Source organism: Pinus tabuliformis, chromosome Q, assembly GCF_031772625.1.
Source record: "Pinus tabuliformis cultivar Carrire ecotype Pingquan chromosome Q, CPIR1, whole genome shotgun sequence".
Classification (NCBI taxonomy): Eukaryota; Viridiplantae; Streptophyta; class Pinopsida; order Pinales; family Pinaceae; genus Pinus; species Pinus tabuliformis.
The window spans coordinates 961,352,624-961,377,891 of record NC_142296.1 but is presented as its reverse complement, the minus strand read 5'-3'; the positions used below and the strand labels follow the sequence as shown (position 1 = coordinate 961,377,891).

General features: G+C 38.6%; 1 protein-coding gene across 1 annotated transcript in view; it reads right to left on the bottom strand.

Annotated features, from left to right (window-relative positions):
- The window catches only part of LOC149222677 (glycerophosphodiester phosphodiesterase GDPDL6-like), a 378,163-nt gene extending 353,528 nt beyond the window's left edge, over positions 1-24,635 (bottom strand). The window contains exon 1 of the mRNA XM_089385570.1: positions 24,061-24,635. Within this exon, the coding sequence (XP_089241696.1) occupies positions 24,061-24,241 (181 nt within the window). The 5' untranslated portion in view covers positions 24,242-24,635. The remainder of the gene's footprint in view (positions 1-24,060) is intronic.
- Positions 24,636-25,268: the final 633 nt, after the last annotated feature.

Below are 25,268 nucleotides of genomic sequence, written 5' to 3'. Positions count from 1 at the left end.
TCTATGAGTCATGTGGCAGGTTGCTCCTGAATCAAGCAACCGATCATTCTTCCAAGAAGCAAGTGAAGCATTAAATAAATCTTTATTTACTCCAATGTTACATTGTACCACAACATAGTGAGCGGATTCAGGTGCTTTACCTTTATCTGTATCATCAGTTTTACCTTTCTGTTGGTTTCTTTTCTGCGCAATTTTGTCCCATGGTAGCTTGCATGTAAAGGCATCATGTGATCCATTTCTTTTGCAGCGAATGCAGTGCAAATCTGCCTTTTCTCCTTGAGAATGTTTGCCCCCCCTGCCTCTGAAATATCTTCCTCTTCCTCTTCGACCACCTCTTCCTCTTGTAGAATCTTGAGCAGGATGCTTTTCTTTATGAGCAAGGCACACAGCCTCTTCAGAAGATTCAGGGGCTGTCTTCTTTCCAAAAGCTTTCTCTCTTTCAGCAAACTTTTTCACAAGAGAGTCAAAGGTTATATCTTTGAGATTTCCATTTGCTTGCAATGACTCAAGATAATTGGAGTAAGTAGGATAAAGTGCCTTGAGAAAAGCGATAAGAGGAATATCCAATTCAACCTTAGTGGATTTGATATCATGCATTATAGACTTTACTTCAGATGCAAGAGCAAGAGGATCATTATTTTGCAGTTCAAGAGTGAAGAGTTTAATCATGAGTTGAACAACTTCAAGTGTAGAATGTGAGTCATAGAGTTCTTTCAGCTTTTGTAAGGCTTCAAAGGCAGTTGAATATGACGAAATATGGCGACTCACCTCTTCATTTACAGATGCTGCGATTAATGCATAAGCTTTGTTGTTCTTGTTTTCCCAAATGACGAGCTCTTTGTCTGAGGTAGGCTGTACTGGTTCCTTGTCTCCTGTAAAGAGGGCCAAAAACCCTTGCGTCCTACTATTGATGACATCGATGCACCACTTCTTTGCGTTTCTGCAGCTTTCCATATCCATTTCGAATCTGATTGCAGGTGCCGCCTCCATCGCATGAATTGCGTCTTCTGGTGGAGATGCGGGGTAGCAAACCTCGTGCCTCTCGCATGAACCTCTGCTGCGTGTAAAACTTCGTAGTGGTGTGGCTGAGGCTGAGCAACCGTGTCCGCCCCCATTGAGAATGCCTCTTTTTCACGCCCAGTATGCTCCTACTCGACATTTATTTTCTATCAGTGTTCTCTAATTTATCAGTAATGTAATATTGTTGCACCTTGTTCATTGTTTGTTGGATTCTCGGAGCCCCTTTTTGTTAGCGTGTCAGGAATTGTCTGAAAATATGAGTGCTTATCCCTTAATACTCTTTCCTACTAATCTGGTGTGACTATTTCATTACCAGTAAAATTGCTTACTCTTCTTGACTAACGACAATGGACGATATCAAAGTGTTTCTTAAAGCCCACAAAAATATTTTAACATGCAGAGGTAGACCCATTATTGTCACTAGTGGAGAGCAGGCACTTCCCTTCTCATATCACCTGACATGGTATTTTAAGTATAACCGCATGGATATGGACAAAGGGATGACTTCATATATTTCTAAGAGGGTTTGTAACTTGTGATATTGAGAGTCCAAATATGTCTGGACTACATTCTTCAGCCTTTTAGTGGACGCAGTGCTTTATGTTGTTGAGGGTATTTTTTTTGGACTTGGTATACTGCCATATTCTATACTTTAATGTTGTGCAAATGAATGTGAATTGACATTTGAGTTTGCTGTCCAATCACATCATAACTATATTTTTTTTCCATTAAGAGTAAAAGTTTTGCAGCAGAAGTTTTTGCTACAGTATAATCCAGCGCTCCCCGTGTGTTTCGTGACATGGACTAACCGCCTCTCGAGGATCCTTTACTCTGGAAGGAGAAATACGCCGTTTCAAAAATTTTAACGCACAGGACAGCGCTTCTTTTATGTCAGTCCATTCAAAAATTCACCCAATCGCAAGGATTAGGTGTCAACAAAAACATTTAGTAGATAAAATCATCAAACATTCAAGTAAATTATCTAGCAAATGAGCAACTGTCAGCATCAGTCATGTCCAAAATTCAAATAATAATGTTTACAAAATAGGTCACTTGGCCACCACCAAGACTCAAGTACACACTGAACTGGGAAGAGTAAGACAAAAAAGTTCAAATTCACAACAAGACTACAAGTCTAATCTATGACAAAAGTAGTAAACTATGAATAGATCTACTAATCTCTCTTGTTGAAAAGTGTAACTAAGGTTTGGTCTTCATAATGACGTGTAATTATGATTTTATGTAATTGATGTAAAGAAGAAAATAAAATTATCTTTGTAATGCTTGAGTCATGGGTTTCATGCTCAAGGAATTTTATTTTTGGCAGAAGCTCCCATTGAGAGCTATTAGGTTTGGTCATCATGTCATAAAATTCTATAGAGTCAATGTGAAAATTCGAAGACCCTTTTTGGCCATATTACACATTGTAAAAGAACAAATTATTTGAGTCACTAACCCTCCAAGACCACGTCACAAACCCTACTTGAAGTCGGCCTAAGAAGAATTCCAGAAAGGCATGTCAGCCTTGTCATAAGGAAAAGTCGACTTACCTTGATGGGCAGATCACTATATATAGGGCAGCTCGGCCTCACCTTGAAATAGAATTCAGTCAAGAAATATGAAGTAAGAAAAGAAATGCGAGCATCACATTACAAGAGCCTCTCTCCAAGAAAAGAAGGAAAGACTAGAAGACGAGTTGTTTTGGGTTGTTTTTAGGGTTAATATCTATCACTCGTGCAAAGAGGAGTATCCTCTGTTGCAGGAGAAGCCGAGATTATCTCAATCATCCTAGGAGGCCGAAACAAGGAAGAAGACAAATCAAGAATGCAAGCCGAGTTGAAATAGAAGAAGTCTCCATCTTAAGCGAAGGGTACAAGGGCACAAAATTGGTGGAGATACTTCTCACATGCTGCAACTAGGGTTTCTAAAGAGGCCGAAAATTGCAAGTCTAAAACAAAAGGTCGAAAATCTGAAGGATAGCTGAGATCCAAAGGAGAGCAAGTAGCTTGACTAGTGTTGACTTGGTCAAGAAGAAGACGCTGAAAAGAAGGATTTGTGACTTGATCTTGGAGAGGTTGTGTCAAGGGTCTTGGTCTTGGTATTCGTCAATTGAAGGTTCTATAAGAAGAATAATTCGTTTGGGTTTTCCTCTCAAGTGGAGAGGTTTTGGCCCTGGCTAATCGCCTACATTATGTGTCTCTTGTCTCTTTATTGTTTATGCTTTGGTAGTTGTTTGATGAAGAAGAACACTATAATAATCTAACTAAAGAGAAGATCCTAATCTAAAGACGTAAAAAGCATTCACAAGCAGTTATCATATAAAAGAAATCACCTAATTGCTATGCCCTAGATTTCTCAACATCTCCTCCTTCCACCATGAATAGAACGTGAGCCTCCACATGGTGGCAAATGAAGAAGATGGTGAAGATTGTGGCTTTGGAAGTTGTGGCAGTGCAATTGATGAAGATGAATCCCCCGTTGTTGGTGTTGAAGCATGGAACTTGGGAACCAAGGGACAGGATGGGGGTGGCATCTCAACTTGATCATCACCATCCTGGATAAGAGCATCCTCCAATTGCTTTAATCACAACACTCCATCCTCCAAATTGGGCTCCTCTATATTTTTGTCCCAAACCTTAAGGTCTTTATTAGTCTTTGCATCATCTCAGTAATGGGACAAAAATCGCAAGTTGTAATGAAAATAAACCAAACTCTTTGCCTGGTCTAAACTTAACATGTTCCCTTTAACACTGCGGATGAAAGAATAAGAGCTCCAACACCTCTCTGCAGAAGAAGTGTTTACAACTTATGATAGCTCTCGCAGTGCCAAAGTTTGAAGAAGTGGAGTAGCACCTCCATGCATGTTCCACCACTCAAGAGAAGATAAATTCTCTCAATCTCTAATTGCATGCATGCTCCCAAATGGACCAGTGCTAAGCGTATAGTTGCTCAAATGTTTCCATAGCATGGCAAATGACTCTTCATCATAGACTAATTTATCCAATGATTTCATATAACCTAATAGAACCTCTAGATCTAGGTGTGGTTTTCTCTTGCTCCCCCCCCCCCAGGTGTTGTTATTGAAAGCCATGATGGATGATAGTATTTAGGTGTCAGAACATATGTTAAGGTATGTAATGGAATGTTTATCATATCCCATTGTTTTACCACCTCTGCACAAATATAATTGTATAATGTGATATCTCTAGGCTCAACATTCTTTAATTTGCCCCAACATACTATCCATTTGCTTATATACCTCCCCAATTATTGGTCGATCTGAATCTGCAAACTTGATCATGTAATAAATTGGTTTGGTGAATTGCAAAACATATTTAATCTGTGACCAAAAGTAGCTGTCAAGAATAGTGTCCTTGGCTACAATAGCACCATCTCTATCAGTGTTAATGTCCTCCCATGATTCAGAGGTCACCATATTAGTTAAAGCTTGTCTCACCTTCACTAGCCGCCTAAAGGTGAGGTAATAACTTGCAAATCTTGTTTTTGCAAGTTTAAGCAACTGCAACTTGGAGTAAGTGCCATAAAAGTAGTTTACCCTTGTATGCCCTGTGATAAATTTAATGAGTTGCTTCCCTCTCTTGTAAAACTCATTAATCCATCCACATTCTTTATGCTTCACAATATCATGCATCAAAAGGTTCAATGTGTGCACCAAGCACCCGGACCAAAAGATGTGTGGATGAGTACGCTCAATAATTTTTCTTGTTGCCTTACAATTTGTTGCATTATCAGTGATCACTTGAACCACATTATTAGGACCAACATCTTGATTGATTGGAATAGGAGATTTGCAATATTTTTGTAAGTTTCACTGATGGAGGAGGAGTCATGACATGCAATAAACACTACATCACTAGCAGAAACACCAAGAACATTTATCAAATGTTGGTTTCTAACATTTGTCAACCCATTTGATACGATGGATACCCCACAATCCACCCACTCATTTGTAAAACGTGTCAAATCTCTTTGAACCTTTTCTTTTTCTCTTTCTAATAATATTGTTCTAGCTTTCTCATATTTGGGGCTCTTGTATCCTTTTGGGGCTTCATTGATGGCGTTAACCATGTCATGCCAATAGGGAGATCGAAGCACATTGAATGGTACACCACAAGCACAAAGAAATCGGACTATTTTTCCATCCACATCATCCCTCCCAGCAACATTCAGGAAATCCCCTACTGTTCTTCTACTTCCAGAGGTTACAGAAGTACCATGAGGAGATGAGCTACCAAATCTAGAAGTTGCACTTGATTCAAAATGAGTGTCTTGTTTCTTGTTTTTCTATTGTGCAGCCTCCTCTATTTGGGCGTATTTTCTTCTTTGTTCAGCTGAAACCTTAGGGAAAATTGCTATCCCAGATTCCCCATGGCACCCTTTTTGTCATCACTTTCCAACACCCCACAAAGATGCCTCCTCACATGGGTATATGAACCACTATATGATTTTCCTCCATGACAACCATGTAGGCACAAAAACTTGTAGCTTCGACCACCTTTTCACCCTCAAGTTTGGTCACATAATTCCATAAGGGTGTCAATGCACCTTTCCCCTCTAACATTTCAGTGTCCTCTTCATCCCCTTCCTCTTCAAACCCTTCCTCCTAATCATACATTGGGTCACTCATATGGGGACCACTATCCTCTTGTTCTTCTTCCTTTCTATTCCTACTCCCCCTTGCTATCATGAAAACCAAAAGTGGAATGATACATAGAAGCCAAAAGAACACCATTTTGGAATATGAATATAGATGGACAACCTGCAACGAAATGAGCAAAAAGAAAGAATGGGAAAGAGTAGGAGACGGAGGAGAAAAAATTCAAACAACAATGATAGAAAAATGAGGGAGCTTGGTGTTTGCACTTACCTCTTTAGCTCTTGTAGATGGAAGCCCTTCTTTACTCCTCCAAGCTCCTCCTCCTTCACTGCTCCTAGCTCCTCGTCCTTGACTCCTCCAAACTCTCTCCTCAAGCCTCTCTTCTCCAAGCTCTCCAAAAATACAAGAGTGAGGAAATGAGAGGGGGAAATGAGCTTTATCCCCATCTATTATTTCCCTAACTCAACCTAAACCCACCCCCAACTCAAGTTAAAGAAAAATAAAAAATGTTTTTTGGGTCAGTGGTCGCGGAACCACCCGTCGAGCATCGGATCCGCTTCAGATCCATACGGATCTGTGCCCGATCTGCCACGGATCCACCATCGGAACCGCGGATCGGGTCGGCACGGTTCTGAATTTTCAGGGAACGTGTTTGCCAACCCGATTCGTGGTTTCGGATCTCCGAACCGCAGATCCGATAGCAGATTCCCCACGGATCTGTATGGGACACGGATCCCAGTTTCGACCCTTTAGGGGGGAGGGGTGTTTCGTGCAACATTGATTGAAACACAAGATTGTGATTCAAATTGACACTAAAGTTGCCATATTTTACTTCCAGCATATTTTGTAGGTGATTCACACTTGTTGCTATATCTCAAACAAACTCGTAGTTTGGGGATAATTCGACAATCTATTTGCACTACACGTCAAACTTTTCTTCACTTAAAAGGGAAAATTCATTGCAATCACTCAAGTTATCAATCTAAGATAATATCAGTCGTCATGGAACCACTCGTCGAGCATCAGATCCATATGGCTCTGTGTACAATCCGCCACCAATACACCATCGGATCCACGGATCGAGTTGGCACGGTTCTGAATTTCCAAGAACGTGTTTGCCAACCCGATCCACAGTTTCAGATTTCTGAACCGCGGATCCGACAGCAGATTCCCCACCGATCCCAGATTGGATCCTTTGGGGGGGAGGGGCGTTTCGTGCAACATTGATTGAAACACAAGATTGTGATTCAAATTGACACTAAAGTTGCCATATTTTACTTCCAGCATATTTTGTAGGTGATTCACACTTGTTGCTATATCTCAAACACATTTGTAGTTTGGGGATAATTTGACAATCTATTTGCACTACACATCAAACTTCTCTTCACTTAAAAGGGAAAATTCATTGCAATCACTCAAGTTATCAATCTAAGATAAGATCACTCCCACACTATAACCAATTGGCTAGATTGAACGTTTAGGGACACCCCATAGGCTAGGATTCCCGTCACCTTAATCTAAAGTGAGAGGCATAGCCACAGAGGTGACAATGGGTGGATTGCCTTGTAGTTAACTCTAGTCTCTCCCATTGAGATCAATACTTTTTTCTTAAGAGAGAGTTTGAGTGATAATAATATTAAGAGGGGATAGTAAGTCAAGAATGTTATTTTTGGTGTTCAAATATAATATGAAAATATAAAACGTGTTTTAGTGTAATTTGAGTCACTTTATTGAGTAATATATGACCATTTGGTAATATAATAATGTTAGACTAAAGGTTAGGTAACTTAACCACTTTAACCAACTTAGGGGTGCGATAGAGTGTAATAGGAGTCACTTTATTAAGACACATATGAACACTTGGGAATATAATAATGTTAGATTGACGGTTAGGTAGCTTAACCAACTTAGGGGTTCTATATAATGATGTTTTGAATGCTCAATTATGTGGGTAACCTACCTTAGGCTCTCATGTATGTATTAGCTACAACATATCTATACTATATACATTATTTATTTATTTTTCTCCAATTATGTGTGTTTATGTTCTTCCTTTGTAACTCAAAGTTTTAAAATCTTAACTTGTGTTAAAGGGGTGATAGATAGAGAATGTTAGTTTCGCATCCGGGGAAGTGATAAAAGGTCACATAAAAAACAAGACTATATTGAGTGGAATATAAATTATTTTATAACATGTGACCAAGGTAATATTCTAATTTTAAGTTAGGGATTTCATGGTTTGACCAAATTATTCAATTTAGAGGTGCTACACAATGAGGTATTGAAGGATAACCGACTTGAAAGAATGGTATCTGTAATGTGGATAGCCTTTTTAATGTATGTTTCATTAATATATATGATATTTATTAGACATAATCAAAGCATAAGAGATTCCAAATGGTACAATTCAACCTTGTAGAAATGAAATACATTTAGATTATTTCCACAGTGACCAAATAACATAGATCTATAAGAACTGATGCAAAAGAAACAAAGAGTCAAGAAGATTGAAGCAATCCACTTCACCATAGGTAGATATAGAATTGATGGCCACTATCTTGAATTCATATGAAACTATTCCATTTGAGGATTTGCGCAAAAAAGAGGAACAGATAAAGCGATGCGAGTAGAATATGATCCCATAAAAAATAGACATAGGAACACCAATTTCCCAAAGAGAGAAGTGCGATTGGATGCAAGTGAGACTTTAAGACAAAATACAAAACAGATAATTCAGTTGACATGCATCACAAAAGACTGGTTGCATAAAGTATTGCTTATGACCAAAAAAAAAAAAATCCCTTACCAAAAATGAACACAATCAAGTTCGTGTTAGCAGTGGCAAGTTGCAACACAGTTCCAATTGATCATTCATCAAATGGACTTAGTGTGTAAGCTGAAAAGGGCATTGTACAAACTCCAACTAGCACCTAAACCATGGTATTCAAAGATAGATGAGCGCTTCAAGACAAATGGGTTCAAGTTCAATTTGGCAAACTACACGTTAATGGCAATTCCAATTCAAACCAGATTAGAGTTGTCAACAAGTTAAGGTTCAAAAAGAACGAGCAAAACTTTATACAAGCAACTAGTAGCGAGTTCAATCTACCTCACTAGCACAAGAACAATAAGCAATAACCCATCGTCTTCATCAGAAGGCGACAAAGAAAATAGTAAGGTAAATAAATACTACACTACATTATGGACTTCAATATGTGAAGAATGATAACTTCAAACTGGTTAGGTATGTCAGCTCTATATGATGGGCAGGTTGCAGCAATGAAAGAAAGTTTACCATAGGTTATGAATTCAAGATATTAGATCCCAAGTAATTTTGTGAATTAGTAAGATGTAACACATAATTGTATTGTGATCCACATAAGAACACAAGGCAACAATTAGTGCAACATGTGAAGTGATATAACTAAGGAGGGTTCTTGGTGAAATAAACCTTCAAGAGACTCAAGCAACAACACTCTATTTTAAAAATAAAGAGTGTGATTCAACTCATAAAACATCTAATGTTTTATACAAAAATGAAGAACACTATGATACACTTCATCAAGGAACAAATGCGAAACAACGAAGTTGAAGTTGAGTGCTACAAAACTGAAGATCAGACCACAAACATCTTCACAAAGCATTGAGTCGGGAGAAGTTTCAAAAGTCTAGGCACCCTATTATGTTAAATTTACAGGTTAGCTCACAGGGGCAAACCACTTCTTATCTTGGCCTTCTTTTGGTTAGATAATAATTCTTATCCTCGAGTATCCAATTTTGGAATAGATTTTGTATTATAAATATGTATTCCTATGTAATATGAATAAACATTTTTTGTGCATTCAAAAATACCAAATAGTATGATATTTTTGACGGCTCTGATCGTCCTGTCTCCTTGTTCCAAAATTTTGATAGGATAAGGTATATCAAGGGAAAAATGTTTTGTTCTCATTAGGGATGCCAAAAATGTGTCGATGTATTCATAATTTATTGCAGCACTGACTGTACAGTGTTTTTCTTGGCTTGTACATATTATTTTATTCTGGTTGTACATCTTTTTTATTAATATAAAATGCATTCGTCCAAAAAAATTCAACATAGCAACCTATCACATCACATCTTCTTAATATAAGATACGATGACCTCTTGTTAATCTTCCCTATTAAGGACTACATGCTACTAAATTAAATAACCCCTATTAAATAAGATAGGATGACCCCTTGTTACTACCTGCTACTAAATTAAATAAACTATAACTTTATAGCTATATGCTAAATTGAATCTAACACATACAACCTGTTATTAGGAATCAACCACTTAGTTGAGTACAATGTGTCTCGCTTTTGTCTCATCCAAATTTGTGATGAGCCTAGGTATTGCAGCAAGAATGTTGCAACTCTCAGGGCTGCCAGCTTTACTTATCAACCCGGGGTTCGTACAAACTTGGAGGTGACTGTGCTATATACACAAGTAGAAGTGAAGGTACTGCCTGTTGTCACTGCTCATCTGGCAAGAGACCCCAGGGGTTCCAAGCCAGACTTCCATAGGGTCAAAAAAGCTTGACTTTGATGGAAGGAGAGCAAACCTAGTCTAGGGGAGAGCTAATCTATTGTAGAAATGAAGAAAACAACATGCAAACCTAAATCACCATATCCTGATTAATCATGAAAACAGCTAGACTAAGCAAAATTGCTAAGCAACACTAATCTAATGCTAACTATCTAAGTTGCAGGGGTAAAGCAGCAAAACTAAACTAAAGGGGTTGGAAATGGAACTAGGCTAAGTCTGTTTATAAGCAGAAGAAGCGGTCAGAGGTCAAAATGGTGAAAAGAGGACGTAATGAGCAACAATGCATGAGAGCCGTTGGATCAGGCAGGTGAAGGGTAAATGAACGGTTGAGATCGGACGGTAGGAGAGTACGTAGGCAAATGGGCGGACATGGTGGACTAAAAGGATGGACGACTGGGATTATATCGCGGAGGCGATCGACAGATGAACGGCGGAGATCGGCCAAGCCAATTGGCAATCGAGTGAAGCAACAACCGTCGGATTAAGAGACAGATCGATGGTGGAGAGTTCAAGGCGATAAAGTGATCGGGTGATGCGACAGCCGTCAGATCTGGCAAGGCAGATCAACGGTGGAGATTGGAGCGCGAAAAGAAACATGTGGAAATGACGAGCGGGTTTGGAGGGCGGTAAGTTGTATCTCGCGCACCCTCAAAGTTGTAAATGGTTTTGTAGAATTTTGCGCGATTAGCCTCCCCGACCAACACGTAGCACGGGGAAACCGCCCACATCGCGTGCCCTCAGCCTGATAACGGTCGAACGGAAATCAACGCAATATTGCGCGATGGCCTTCGGATCTAGCAAGGGTGATCTATAGTGTGGATGTGACCGAGCAGGTTGGTGAGCGGGTGCGCGACAGCCTGTAATATCCCTAACCCAGAATATTCCTTAAACCCCAGCAAAATCTCCTCCCCGACCGACACGTAGCACGGGGAAACCGCCCATATCGCGTGCCCTCAGCCTGATAACGGTCGAACAGAAATCAACGCGATATTGCGCAATGGCCTTCGGATCTAGCAAGGGAGATCTATAGTGTGGATGTGACCGCGCAGGTTGGTGAGCGGGTGCACGACAGCCTGTAATATCCCTAACCCGGAATATTCCTTAAACCCCAGCAAAATCTCAACCAAAAAAACGTACAAGTGGTATAGTCGCCGAGAAAATCACAGAGATGCAATAACAGTAGTGCAACAACAATAGTGTATATATGAAATATAAACAAATACACAAGAAATGCAGCGAGAAATGCTAAGCCATTTTATTATACTGAGCAATAGAATGAGTACAGGAGGTGATCAGAGAGATGGCACCGCGACTTGTACAAGGCAAGTGAAGAAATACACTCAGAATAGCAAAAGAATGGCCTCTCTCAGAACTGCGTGGAAGCTGCTGGAGAACTGCCGTGCTGCTGTTGCTACTAGAAATCAAATGAGGATTTGGGGCTGTTCCCCTCCTCGGAAAATGCTAAAACTCTGGAATCGGACTCTACTCAAGAAACCCAGAAAAACCCAGAAAGCTTTCCTGGAATAGCCAACCCCCAAAAATCACCCCCTTGGGGTTCTGCGCAGTCCCTCAATGCTCTGCACTGCCACTAAATGAAACCCTCCAGAAATCTGCCTGAAACCTCTGCCAAAACTCTCCAATATGCAAGGGTTGATCCCCTGCTCAATCTCCCAGCACAAATCCTACTGCAAACCCTCAATCCAAAACTCCTGCCAGAAAGAACTGCGTCATCCCTCTCAAGACTGCGCAGTCATCTACAGTGCTCAATCCTCCTGCCAACTACCAACGAAACTGCTGCAAAAATACTGATGGAACTACCTTGCCCGAGCAGGCACTCGAAGTCCCCCGGGGCTAAGGGTGAGATCTCCGAACGGAGACACTCGATGCACTAAACAATGTTGCAGACTAGCTAAACAGCCAACGTGCTCTAAGTCGAAATGACTAGCTCACAATGCACATAATCGAATGATCAAAATGAGGGGGCTTCTCTCTCCTTTATAGCCTTTGCTTCTCTCAATCCCAAGGCTCACCTCCTCCAACGTAATCCCTCACTTGCCACGTGTTTCTTCCCTTCTGCGCAGTCCCTCCAAGTGTCTACGTGGGCTCCATCTCTACGTCCCCTTTTCGTCCCTCATTGGCTCCCCTTTAAGTCACAACGTTGTGCTACTAGGAGTGACTTTTATTCTAAAAGTGAGTTATGTCCCCTTTTCTCACCTTTTTATTTATAAATAACCATAGAAGGCAAAGATTAAGCAAAATCGAATATTCCAATTAGCCATAGCTAATTAGGAATATTACACAGCCGTCAGATCTGACAAGGCAGATCGACGGTGGGGATTTAAAGGGCAAAAAAATTCAAATGCGAAAAGTGGATTTGAGCAGTGATTAGACGATTTGGCTTGTGAAAGGCATTTTACCGGTAAAACCATTTAAACATGAATTATTAGCTCCTGCGCAAGCGTTTCGGGCCGAAGGAGGATGACAGTATGAGTGAGGTCTTAGGCAGAGGGCGAAGGGACAAATGACCAGGAAATGAGTGAATGATCATGAACGAACCAAGAAAGGATATGATGAATCGCGTGATTGTGTTAAACGACAAACCCTATGAAACCAAAACCCTGTGTTTTTGGGGTTGTTGCAGGGTTTCTTCCTCACATCATGGTCCCAGAGGGAGGAGGTGAGGCCGAGACACCTGTGAGCATCCTGATGGATCTTTTCTTTGCCAACCTACTGATTAAATGAAAGCATAAATGGAACAAACTGAAACACAACTACTCTGTTCTACCCTGCTGTAATGGACTGCAACTATTCAAGCAAATGAACAGGAAACAGGAAACTACTTAAGTCAATGAGCAGGAAACCAGAAATCTATGTTGAACCACTGTAATGAAAATGCATCTATTTAACCAAATGAACAATCAAACCATGCATCTATGCTACTGCTGTAATGGAAATGAACTGCTTAAGTTAATGAACAGAAAGCAAGATTCTATGCTAGAATACAATACAAGAAAGAGGAGCTTTGGCTGCTAGGGTCAGGCCCTAACCCAAGAGCTTCAGCCCTCTAAGTTAACTCAGTGTTGGCTCAAATCAAAACTCATCTTCATTATCAAAGAACATTGTATTACATCAAACTGTTACAAGTCAAAAGGTCTGAATACTTGCTAACTGACTGACTGACTATTGGTTAACTGCCTAAAAAACTGAGGTCCTAGGCCTCTCTATTTATACATCTAAAGTCTCAACGACTTCCCTCAAAATTAGGGAGGTACAGCTCCCAACTTAATGGTAACTTGTCCTTTCACTTTCACTAGCTTGGTTGCCTTCTAGTAGGGAGGCTGCTTGTACTTCCACTTACTTGGTTGTCTTTTAGTACTCCTAATTTGGTTGTGTGTACTTTTAGTTGATAGAGGGATATTCGAAAGGATGGGCAGTAAATGAGGAGGATTTAGCTCCTGTAATTCCTCTCCCTTGTCTCATCCAAGTTTTTACCAAGGTCTTTTACCATAGTTCCTTGCTTTTACCTTTTATCCCTGCATTTCCCTTGCTTTTATCCTTTATTCCTGCATTTCCCTTGCTTTTATCCTTTATTCCTGCATTACATGCACATTAGACCACAAAGCAAAATATCCAACTCTAACTCAACTCATAAGCAAAATATAATAAAGAGTATGCAATAAGTTGTGAGAATAGTTGGTTTGACTAAGCTAGGAAGTGAATTAAGGCCAATTAAGGCCCATATAATTACTCAATGATGAGACTCATCAATTTGGATAAACTATGGTCAACGCCTCTTTTTGTTTCTTATTTTTATTCATGGTAAGAATGCCACACAATCATGGATCTTGTAATTCGTCTCAACCCCTTGACCCAACACTACTGTCCTAATAAGATGTAACTCTAAATCGTTAACATGCTTCTAATAAGTCTAGATTCCCCCATTTAATAGTGCAACAATCGGTAGACATTGTAACTCAACTTATAAGACAAAATTTAATCCATCTCCATTCACTTCTATAAAGAATCTTAAGACCTGCTACTACAAAACCAAGTGATATAACAACTTCCTATCCATAAAATGGGGACTCGTTTTGTTATGGTGCAATATGCCCACAAGGCAAGGTGTACTTTGTTTGCCTCGTTTAGGTTTTATTTTTGAGATATTTACGGGAACTGCATCACACCATGCTTTGAATGCTAATATGTCTAACAGTGCACTTGCTTACTTGAATAACGTAGCATTAGATTGTCTTTGATAGTTAAAGTTATAATTGACTTTGACCAATTCAAAACAACCTTGTCTTACTGTAACTGACCTATGCGACCATTTTTCTCCACGAAGTCCCAAACTCCAATTATCATCCCATAATCATTGATCTTCACTCGAGCTTAAGATTTGGCTATAAATTATGATGATTCTAATGTGTCGTCGACATCAAAGTATATATTAATCCTCTGAATAGTCTATTAGAATGTGAAGTGTCGTTCTTGTGCCTCAAAGCTTTGAAGTAGAAATTCTTGTGGAACATTAATTATTGCTCGCATCCAAGGCCATGACACTCTAAAATTACAATGTCAATCCAGTGTGTTATAGCATTTAAATTTGCAAACGTTTATAGATATAATATCAGATGATAATAATGACAAAACTTGAAAAATATGGGATGATCTCATAATGAATGTGGTTGCAATTGATTCAAATCAATTAGGTGCCACAAATGATCAATGCCTTGCCCGACAAACTTTTAAATAGCTTTTTACCATTATTATTAAATTTTTACATGTAAATCACCAAAAATTATTAGTCTGGTTACCCCTTCACATCTAGGGGCAACAAGAAGAGACTTTTTTCTCCATTGGTCCTTATCAGAGACAGTGATTCCACGGTTGACATATGGTTCTCCACATATAGTTGATGATGTTGCCCATAATATTGGTCAGCTCACTCACACTTGATGATCATGATGACATACATGGGATACATGTACTTTAAAGTAATGATCACTGGTTGAGTCAGATAATGGATCATGATGCTTTAAATCAATTTATTTTGCTTTGTCCTACCTTGGTGGTCATCATCATCTTCTAGATAAGTTGAGTTGTATTATTGGGAGGCTTTTAAAAGTTATAGTATATCCATATTAAACATTTTCTATCTCTCCTAATTATCCATGTGCTCACTCATGATTGATTATCATAAGTCACACAAAAAGGTTTGTGCTTCATAATCCCATGAGAAAAAGGAGTTGTATGCTCCAGCGTAGATGCAATTAAATAAAAAAAAGAAAAAGAAATTAAAGAAAGAGCAGGATATAAGTTCAAAATGCAAAAGAAAGTGAAGGAATATAAATAATAGGTCACAAGCCAAAGCAAAGTTTGAGCTAAGCCCCCTCACTATGAGGTCATTACCCCAAATTCTATACAATGAAACAAATACTTAAAAAGGACTAAATGAAATCAGCCCAAGCCCTATGCAATGAAATATATATGCAAAAAAGGGGACTCAATGAAATGAAGTAAAAAAAAAGGTGAATAAAGAAAAAACAAGAAAAAGGCAAGTAAAGGTGTAGTAAGACACAATGTCAAGGAAAGAGTAACTCAATACATAAGCACTCCCTCAACAAAGGTGCTCATGTGGATGAGTATCCTAAACAACCTCACATAACCATACAATACAATTCATGAAGTTATCTGTCAAAAACCATACCATCTATCACTACACCTACTCCTTGATGGGCTTTCTTGGTAAATACTTCTCTTCTTAGGTACTGGCACATGCAATAGGGATTAATAATGACCCACCCATACCGGAACTTGACAAATAGTATGAACTCTAATGGTTATTGTGAAATTTAAATACAATTGTTAGTGTGATCCACCTAGTGTCATTTATGTTTGACATGATTCACATTTTATGTTACATTGGACTTGTGTACCTACCCCAGATTGATGGCTACATTGGGTCATGGTTGTGACTTACACATATGGAGGAGGTTCTTCCATCCTTTTTGAGAAGTCATTCCACTTCTTTGAGAGGACATTGGGCTTCTTGATAACATAGCACCCTTGTAGAGAGGGTGTGGCACCTTTTTTATGGGATGTTGCACCTTTAGAGATGATATGTCAATTGTAGGATGAAACTTTACAGCGTTTGGAGGAAACGTTTCATTTTGGAGCCCCTACTCACCTTTTTTTTTAGTGAATTGTCCACTCTTGGAGATCACACGTGCCACGCATGTGACATTTATCATGCATTTATGGAGGATGAATTGGCATTAGAGCATTTTTACTTCATTTTGGGAGCATCTTTGGGGGATCTTTTGACTCATCCACTCTTGTATCGTGAACATTTTATTTTGGAGCCCCTACACCATTTTTGAGTGAAATGTCCACTCTTGGAGATCAGACGTGCCACGCATGTGTCCTTTATTATGTATTTATCAAGGATGACTTGGCATTAGAGCATTTTTGTTTCATTTTGAAAGCATTTTTGGGGGCTCTTTTGACTTATCCACTTTTGTATCATGGATATTTTAAGTATTATGACCTTATCTCTAGGACTTGAAAAGAGATAAAAGCACTTTCATATTTTCTTAGAGTTTTTGAGAGGAAAATGTTATTATTTTAATGAAAGGGGATCTAGATCTCTCATATAAATAAGAGAAGCACTTCTCATTTGTAAATCATTGCTAAAACTTGTGGAGAACCTACTTGTCTACTTTTACTTTATTTTCTTCTATATTTGCTATGGATGGATAGCTAGAGAGACATCTTAAGGAGATTTTTTGCGGATGGCTTACGGATGTTCATGACTAGGATTTGTGGATGACAACAATTTCTTCAATGAGAGATCTCACTTAATCTTGTTGGATTTTGTTTATGGATGATTTTAAGTGTAATTGTACTTCTCTAGTGGTGGCAGTGCATTCTCTTCATATTGTTCTTGGACAAACCACTTCTTTTAAACCCTTGGAAGATTACTAATGGAGTGTCTTCCCTTGAATTGTCTTGAAGTTGTAAGGTATGAGGATGATCTTCTATGGTTTGTAGTTAACAACCCTAGATCTACTCACACCCTTTAAAGAGAGTCCTTAGTTGATCCCATATGCCTAAAAACTATAGTAGGCACTAGTCTTCTCCCAACCTAGTCAATCATATTTTATAGATTCAATTTTTATTTTTATTTTTAAGGGTAAATTTAAGCTTTTGTTTAGCTTATATATAATTTTTAGCCATAAAAAACCAGAAGTCTAAGGTTTTCATGGATGTTTTTGACCTAAAATTCTATGGTTTTCTTGCATATTCTTGACCTAAAATCCTAGGGAATTATTGAATGTTTGACATAAAATAATTTATTCCATAAAAGTTTCCTTGTTCATTAATATCGTTACATAATTAAAACTAGACATTTTGTTATAATTGGCTGTTATATGCCTTGTAATTTTCAAATTTTAAAAATTAATCTAACCTTAGATTTATTCATTACTTTAGCCCTATTTTCTACTGGCTTGTCTAATTGTAAGTCGTTTAATGCTATAACTTTCTGACTTTGTTACAAGTTTTATAGCAACCATCAATAATTTTCAGATTTGTATTGTTTGGGGATTATTTTGCATAACATCATCCTTGATAAACCCCTTAGAACAGCCTTAGAGCAATTTAAGCCAAATTTGAAGTTTATTTTGAGAGACCACCTTATCCATGACTCGAAATATAATGTTGGTGGTGAATTGGGTAGCTATTTGGGTTATCTTAGACTAGATTGAGTGTTACCTTAGGAACCCTAAGTCCTACTAGGGCAGCCTCCATTGCGTTGGACTTGTCAATCACTAAAATAAAGGAAGTTGTTGCTTAGGTGAGAGTGACAACACTTATAATGTTCCAATAGTATTTGCACCTTATAAAGGCTTTGCATTAAAGTGCAATATTTTGTAATAACAAGTCTGTTTCTTAACCATGGTAAATTGGCAACTCGTTGGAGTAATATGGGCAAGGCCTAAGATCGAACCTATTGGCTGCCAGTATAACACCAAGAGTATATCGAACAACCCACAAGCTAGATATACCAATAACTTATGACTTAGGAAGCCCTAAGTGGTGGGGAAGCCTACCTTCTTGAACCTTATCATAATGGGCCAAATTTGTCCCTTGAAATTGAACCCAGGTAAATGAGAGAACAAATCATGCTCCCAACCACACAATATCACGTCTTATTATTACACATTATTACATGTTTAAATATTTATATCTATCATGCACTCTTGGAAAACAGAACATTCTTGCTTATGTCATTACTAACTAACTTGAGATGCACCTCAACAGTTACCACCATGATAAAGTTGATTGAGAACCAACACAAACGTCCGTAAAATTTTAAGAATTATATGAAATTACAAATATTCACATTGACTACAAGCTTAAGGTCATCAGATGCATAGGCCATAAATAGGGAAAGCCTTTCATGTTAGTGTAAACTCGATCCCTACATACTCAAATATCATTGGCTACCATATCGTCTACATCGGGGTTGGAAACCAGTGGACCAACATTTGATGGGGGCATCCATAATGAAAGTCTTAAGGTGGTAAGAAATTGCAATCAAATCTCCCTTTAGGGAGCTAAACTCGAATACTTTATTTTTCTCGAGAGATGAAGATTATATCATTAGTTATTGAGAAAGACTTCAGTTTGGAGAATCCTTCATGTTGAAACACATTCGTGAAGTTATTTGAGATTAACGCAAATAATGAGAGGTTCATTGTAAAGAGTGTGGGTTTTAAGTGATTATTTAAGTACAATTCAAGACTTCAACTAGGATGTTGCTCTATTTATGTCCATGTTCTAACAAGGTGGAAGAAGGGTATGAAGTATAAAATTGGCAGAAAATTAGTGACCTCCAAATTTTATGGAATGGAGCCGTACACATGTAAGACATTGCAACATATAAATCTAATGAAAGACCAATGCCAATTCAATCCAGATTTTATGGAATGGCACCCTATATATATAAGTAAAGATTACATACATAAAAGTCTAATTGAAGGGCAACACAATGACACACTATACATAAATATTGCAACATAAAAGTATAATCATAATGGAGGGCCAATGCCAATTCAGCATTGCATTTCAGACATACAGTTTTATTTTACCGATGCATTTCCACCTTATAAATAAAAGTGTGAATGCCTATTAAATCATAATATGTCTTGGAATAAGTTATATCATTTCAACCCAATAGATAAACATGTTTTGCTTATTAAATCATACCATGTTTGAAATAATTGCATTGTTTCAACCCAATAGATAAAAGTGTTGTGTTCATTAAATCATAACATGTCTTGCCCTGAGTTGCATTGTTTCGACCGAATAGATAGAAGTGTTTTGCTTATTAAATCTTTACACGTTTTGAAATGAGTTGCACAAATCATAACACGTTTTGAAATGAGTTGCACAACCCAGTAGATAAAAGTGTTGTGATTATTAGATCAAACATGTGTTGCCCTAAGTTGCATTGTTTCGAGACGATAGATAAAAGTGTTTTGTGTAAAAATTTGTTGCAATAATTGATTTATTTCTAATAAGTTTTTCACTAATACTTCAATAAATACCAAAATAAATTTAGTTGTAGACTTCACAAATTAGCAACTGAAAATTAAAAGGCAAGAGAAATATTAGCATATGAACAATCACATTGACACATTTGTTTGTGGACAATCATCCTCGGAAAAACCCAATGTGGGAAAACCAGTGCAGCAGATCTGAGGATTCTTATTATTGGAAGTAAATATCTGAATACAATTTGGATGCCCTAGAGAAAAATGGCAATCCACTCAGAGAAGATAACTGAGAATTCTCTCACACTGATTCTAGAGATTTTGCTCTGTCCCCAGCTCCTGGATGACCCACTGCGCAGTCCCTGCGTGAGCCTATGCAGGCTCTGCGTGATTTTTGCATGGAGGCTCCCTTTGACTGCGTCAACCTGGACTATTGTTGCTTCTGCTGTTGAGAAATCGAGATTTATCTTGCCAATCAACTGTTGTGATTCCCGGCACTGAATTCTGCTCATCCCCAACACTTCTACATCAACCTCCTCCAGATTTTACACTAACCCTTTGCGTCAATCTCCTTTAGCTGCTGCGCTATCCCTTCTTGGACCAGCATTGGCTCTATTCTCCTTCTCTGTGTATTCAATGGAACTGAAAATCACTTCCTTCCAGTACTGCCTCTAATCCTCACTGCTTGATCATTAGTTCAAATTCCTTAGCAAATCCTGCCCTAGGAAAATAGGGCTTGATCATTGATTCAAATTCCTTAGCAAACCCTACCCTAGGAAAATTGAACTGACTGATCTACTCTTTGTGTGTCTCCAAGTGAACTCCAAGCCTCTATCTTATACTTTTCCTGTTGAGTCTTCAAAGGCCGAGATTAAGTCTCTAAACAACAGTTAAAGATTAAAACATGACTTGATCCGCCTTCTAGATCATTCTCACCCATATTTTGATTAATACCCATTAATATTTTAATTTCCCTAAGTTTAGACTTAGGAACTCCATTAAAAATATTAATTATTTTAATAAAATACAATCCGAGTGGAATTTCACCAAACGGTTTTGGGTTCTTTAAAACTCATGTGCCTTAGCCTCTCCACCAATTTTCATGGCTAGAGCAGTTCCGATGCTATCAAAAACTAACATTTTGCTTATTAAATCATAACATTTTTTTGAAATGAGTTGCATTGTTTAAAACAAACATTTTGCTTATTTATATATAGAGGTACTAGAATCTACATTTTATAGGGCTTTGTTGTGATAATTAAAAGATTTGAAGGCAGATCAAGGGAAATTTATAATTAATTAATTTTAAAAAATTGGTTCATTTAAAAGGTAGAAGAGGTTTTTTTTCCCAAAAATAATTGTCTAAGAAAAAAAATTAAAAAACATGACAATGACTTATACAAGTCCACAAAAACACAAATAATGAGATTATTATTTTCACCGATGCTAGCAAAAACAACACCACAAATAATGAGGCTATTTCCTTGGAAGTACATATTGAGTGAACTTCATTGTTTTAAATTCAAAGGGGGCATGGTATGTAAATCTCTATAGTAAATCTTTAAACAGAGGTGGGTCCCTTATAACAAAAAAATTATACACCAATTTGGCTTCAACGGAGAGAGTCCAAATTCTTCTTCTTCACGACATCATTAGATGCAAACAAACAGTACCTAAGCACATCATCCTTGCAGAGTTTGGAGCTTAACCCTTTCGGCTTGATACGGTCTTCAGATTGGTTTCATTCTTGCATTGTGTCTGGGGCTTTGCAAACTCGATAAAGAGTAGAAACTACTATCCTTACTTGGCATATTACTCTTCTAAGACTATCACCCATTCTACTCCCTCAAGTCAGGCCAGATGTTTGTTTACAGGAGTTTCAGGTCTCTTATAGTCAGTGGACATTCAATTGGATCGTCTCCCTCCTTTCCGGTATTCCTTAAGTGATCTTGGTCACCTTTTACCTACTAGACAAGAGTTGAACAAGATTATCAGGGAGAACATCTACAGGGAATCCGACCAAGTTACCTGTGTCAATCCTCCAGGAGAGTTGCGCCCAAAGATGGCCTTCTACGCTCAGCACTTCATAGAGTTGAGAGACAGGCTCATTGTTCGACCCTTGTATACATTTCGCCACTAGATGCATGCTCTTTGCATTTCTCTAGGCCTGTTCAGAGTAGATTCTCGTAGACTTCGAGTAGAGATGGACCACCGGATTGATAGACCAGACAAAATCTGTCAGTTATGTCATTTACAGGAAGTGGAGACCGAAGTGCACTTCATTTTTGGATGCCCTGTCTATTACAAGATCAGAGGAAGGTTCTATTACTTGTTCAAAGATTCTCAAACCCTCGCCGACTTTTTCATGCATCTCGATCAGAGATGTTTGGCCCTATATATGCGGAGACTCTCAAGTTCTAAGCGCATATCCTTCAGCCTCCCATTAGACTAGACCCCACATAGAGGATCACAACATTTTTCAGGGCACTATCTTCAGATAGGGGCACCAAGAGACTGATTGATACCAGTACATATCCAAACTCTAGATCAGTAAGGATCTGTGGGACCTCACCCCGCCACACGAGATCTCAACAATAGATTCGTCTCAGATCCGTCCCTGAGAGACGGACTAGGTCCTCCAAACCTCAGCAGTGCGCGATCTCCCCTAGGCAACGATTTAGTGGATTGTCCGCACTTTCCACCGGCTCTTCATCAGGCCAACAAACTTTGTTGAGTTTCTTCAGCGTTCTTCATTCAACCTCGGATGTTAGGAGAGATGGGTCTAATTCTCAAACCCATTAGCTCTTGGACCTTCTCTGCTAGGGCATTTCATGCATTGTATCTTTTATGTTCATAAATAGTATCCTTTATACTTTATGCATTGTATCTTTTATAGGAGACTGTTTGGTTCTCCCGCATTGTATGGAGTAGTCCCTTTAACCTACTTTGTGATCAATAGTTAGACATAAATATAATTATCTTACCTTATTTTATGACTTTAAAATTAAATTATTATTATTGATGATAATAACCATTATAACCCTATTACAAAGAACTTTTCCCTAGACCTCAGTGTAGTCAAGGTGGCACCAGGCACTTACTTTTGCCATGCAAAGGCCCTGAAAGGACTTACCGGGAGGCATTTCCTAGAAAGGCCCGGTGAAGTCAACCGAGAAGTACGTGAGGTTAAGAAAACCTATGTTGGCCTTTAAGAGCTCAACAGCCATGGCCTCAGGGAACGCACAATTTAATTTCGACCAAATCAGAAGCATGTCTTGAATTCAACTCGTATTTTCTCTAGATCCAACCATCCTGTGACGCTAGAGAGCGAGTACTTAGAGGGAACGAGATGAGGGCTTGATATGCAGGGCGTATCACTCTTGCACTTAATTTAATTTAAAAGGCTGTTGTGCATTTAAGAAAATAATTTATTCAAAATGGTCCTACCATTGTGCCATATGAATTACAGCTACAAGTTTGACCAGCAAATATATATTTTTTTAATTTGAAAACATTCTATTAACATGTCACGTATTTCAGATAATACTGTGTCGAGTTGCAATTTTAATTTTAATATAGGTTATAAAGTTTTTTATTTATTAATAATGACTTCATAATATCCGAGAAATGAGAAAATTAAATTACATTGTAAATCTAAGATGAAAACTTTCTATAGATAGACTTGAGGTGCGTAATTTTAACCCAGACGATTAGCAAGTGACTGTTTCAAATTACATGGCCAGGAAATCACAAGGTTTAACCCAGACGATTAGCAAGTGACTGTTTCAAATTACATGGCCAGGAAATCACAAGGTAAGACCCGGCGACTTCTGCAGGGACACAACACCGGTCGATCCACCAAATATATTCTTCAACAAGTTTGAAATATAGGGACCGACAACTTGCCTTCCACTCCCAAGTTTCTTTATTGCAATGACTGGGCTAATTTACTGCGACAAATTTTAAATTTGAACAGAATGCCAGAACTCCATTAACCGTCCAGATTGTATAACCTATAAACTTCTAATCCTAGATAAATAATTTCCATTTAAATAAAACCAAAAAAAAAAAAAAACTCCATTTTCAAGTTTATTTTATCTGTCATAGGCTCAATGCAGAGAAAATGCTCTGTTTGTGATTTTTTTACTACTGCAAAGATTGAGCTCAAAACTCAGCCAGTTTGACCAGTAAGGACTGCAAATAATGCGGTGAGAGTAAATCTCTTGTAAAGTTCAAACTTCAAAGAAATGCAGCTAATATCACTGAAAAGAAGCTTCAGGGACATGACAAACTAACCATTTAGAGTCTTCCATACCCTGCGCGAATTCCTAGACAAAAAACTTTCCGCACGGTCCGATGATAGCCTGCTACTCCACCTCCTATGGTCAGATGTCAAGACCGAGCTTCCCTGCACAATAATAAGAAGTAGAACTAAGAACAAGCTCGGAAAGAGCGATATAGAGCCCTGCTGCCGCATTGTCGTGAAATAATACAAGTTCCAAGCTCAAGAATGCCGATTCACTCCTACAATAGCGAAATGTATCCCCGTCCTTTAAATTAAGCCATGGCTTTGCTGGAACAAGAAGGAAAGCCAAGCCAGCAAACACAACTGCAATAAACCAGAGCTATCTTTAACTGAAACCCTTTCTATAGCTTCCCTGAAACAATGCTAGCTGCTACTGCAGCACTCAGTGGGTCGGTGACTCTGTATAGCTCGGCTGCATCACTCCACTTCAGTTCTGAACTACTCCGTTACTGATGCTATGGGAGTTCGCCATGTACAGGAAAACAATAAAATGAAGATTAATTATGTGTGTGTATTTTTAAGGATAACGATTCACACCCCGTGGTGATGTGAGATATGCTGCTCTCTTTTTTCTGACTTTCCTTGGACTCCCTTTTCAAACTTCTATGCTCGCTGCAGAATTCCGGAATCCGATGTTGGCCCGCCGGTATTTGAAAATTGTATCCCTGTGGTTCTCGCCGTCGGGTACGGAAAAGCGCCGGTAATTATATGGCATTGCGTGTTGCTTATAATGGTGGGGCCCTATCTCTCAGGAAATGCCAGGCTGGCCAGGCTGCCTACTCCCGAGCCTTCAAGTTCCTGTTCCCAGGTGGGGCCGCACATGATCAGTCAACGTCAGCAGTCCAATTGTCGTCTCTGCTTCGCGCTTTCTAATCGATCTGACGGTCTGAACGGTGACAAGTTCACCACCCAAAAAATGCGGAGAGTGTTTTTTTGCTTCATGTGGAGTTGGTTTAGGAAATCGATGGTGGAACGCTGTGAATACTCGGGGTGGGGCCAAGCACTTCAAATTCAACCAAACACAGACCTCAAATCAACACCTTGTCTAGAGAGTTCCATTTTGTAACGTAATACTAAAAACTCGTAATCCAATTTGGACTCGGCGGACTTTGAATTCAACCAACTTGTATAATTTTAAAAGGGTGACGATGAGGGTGGGGCACAAAAATAAATAATGACGGTTTGAAATATATGTAAG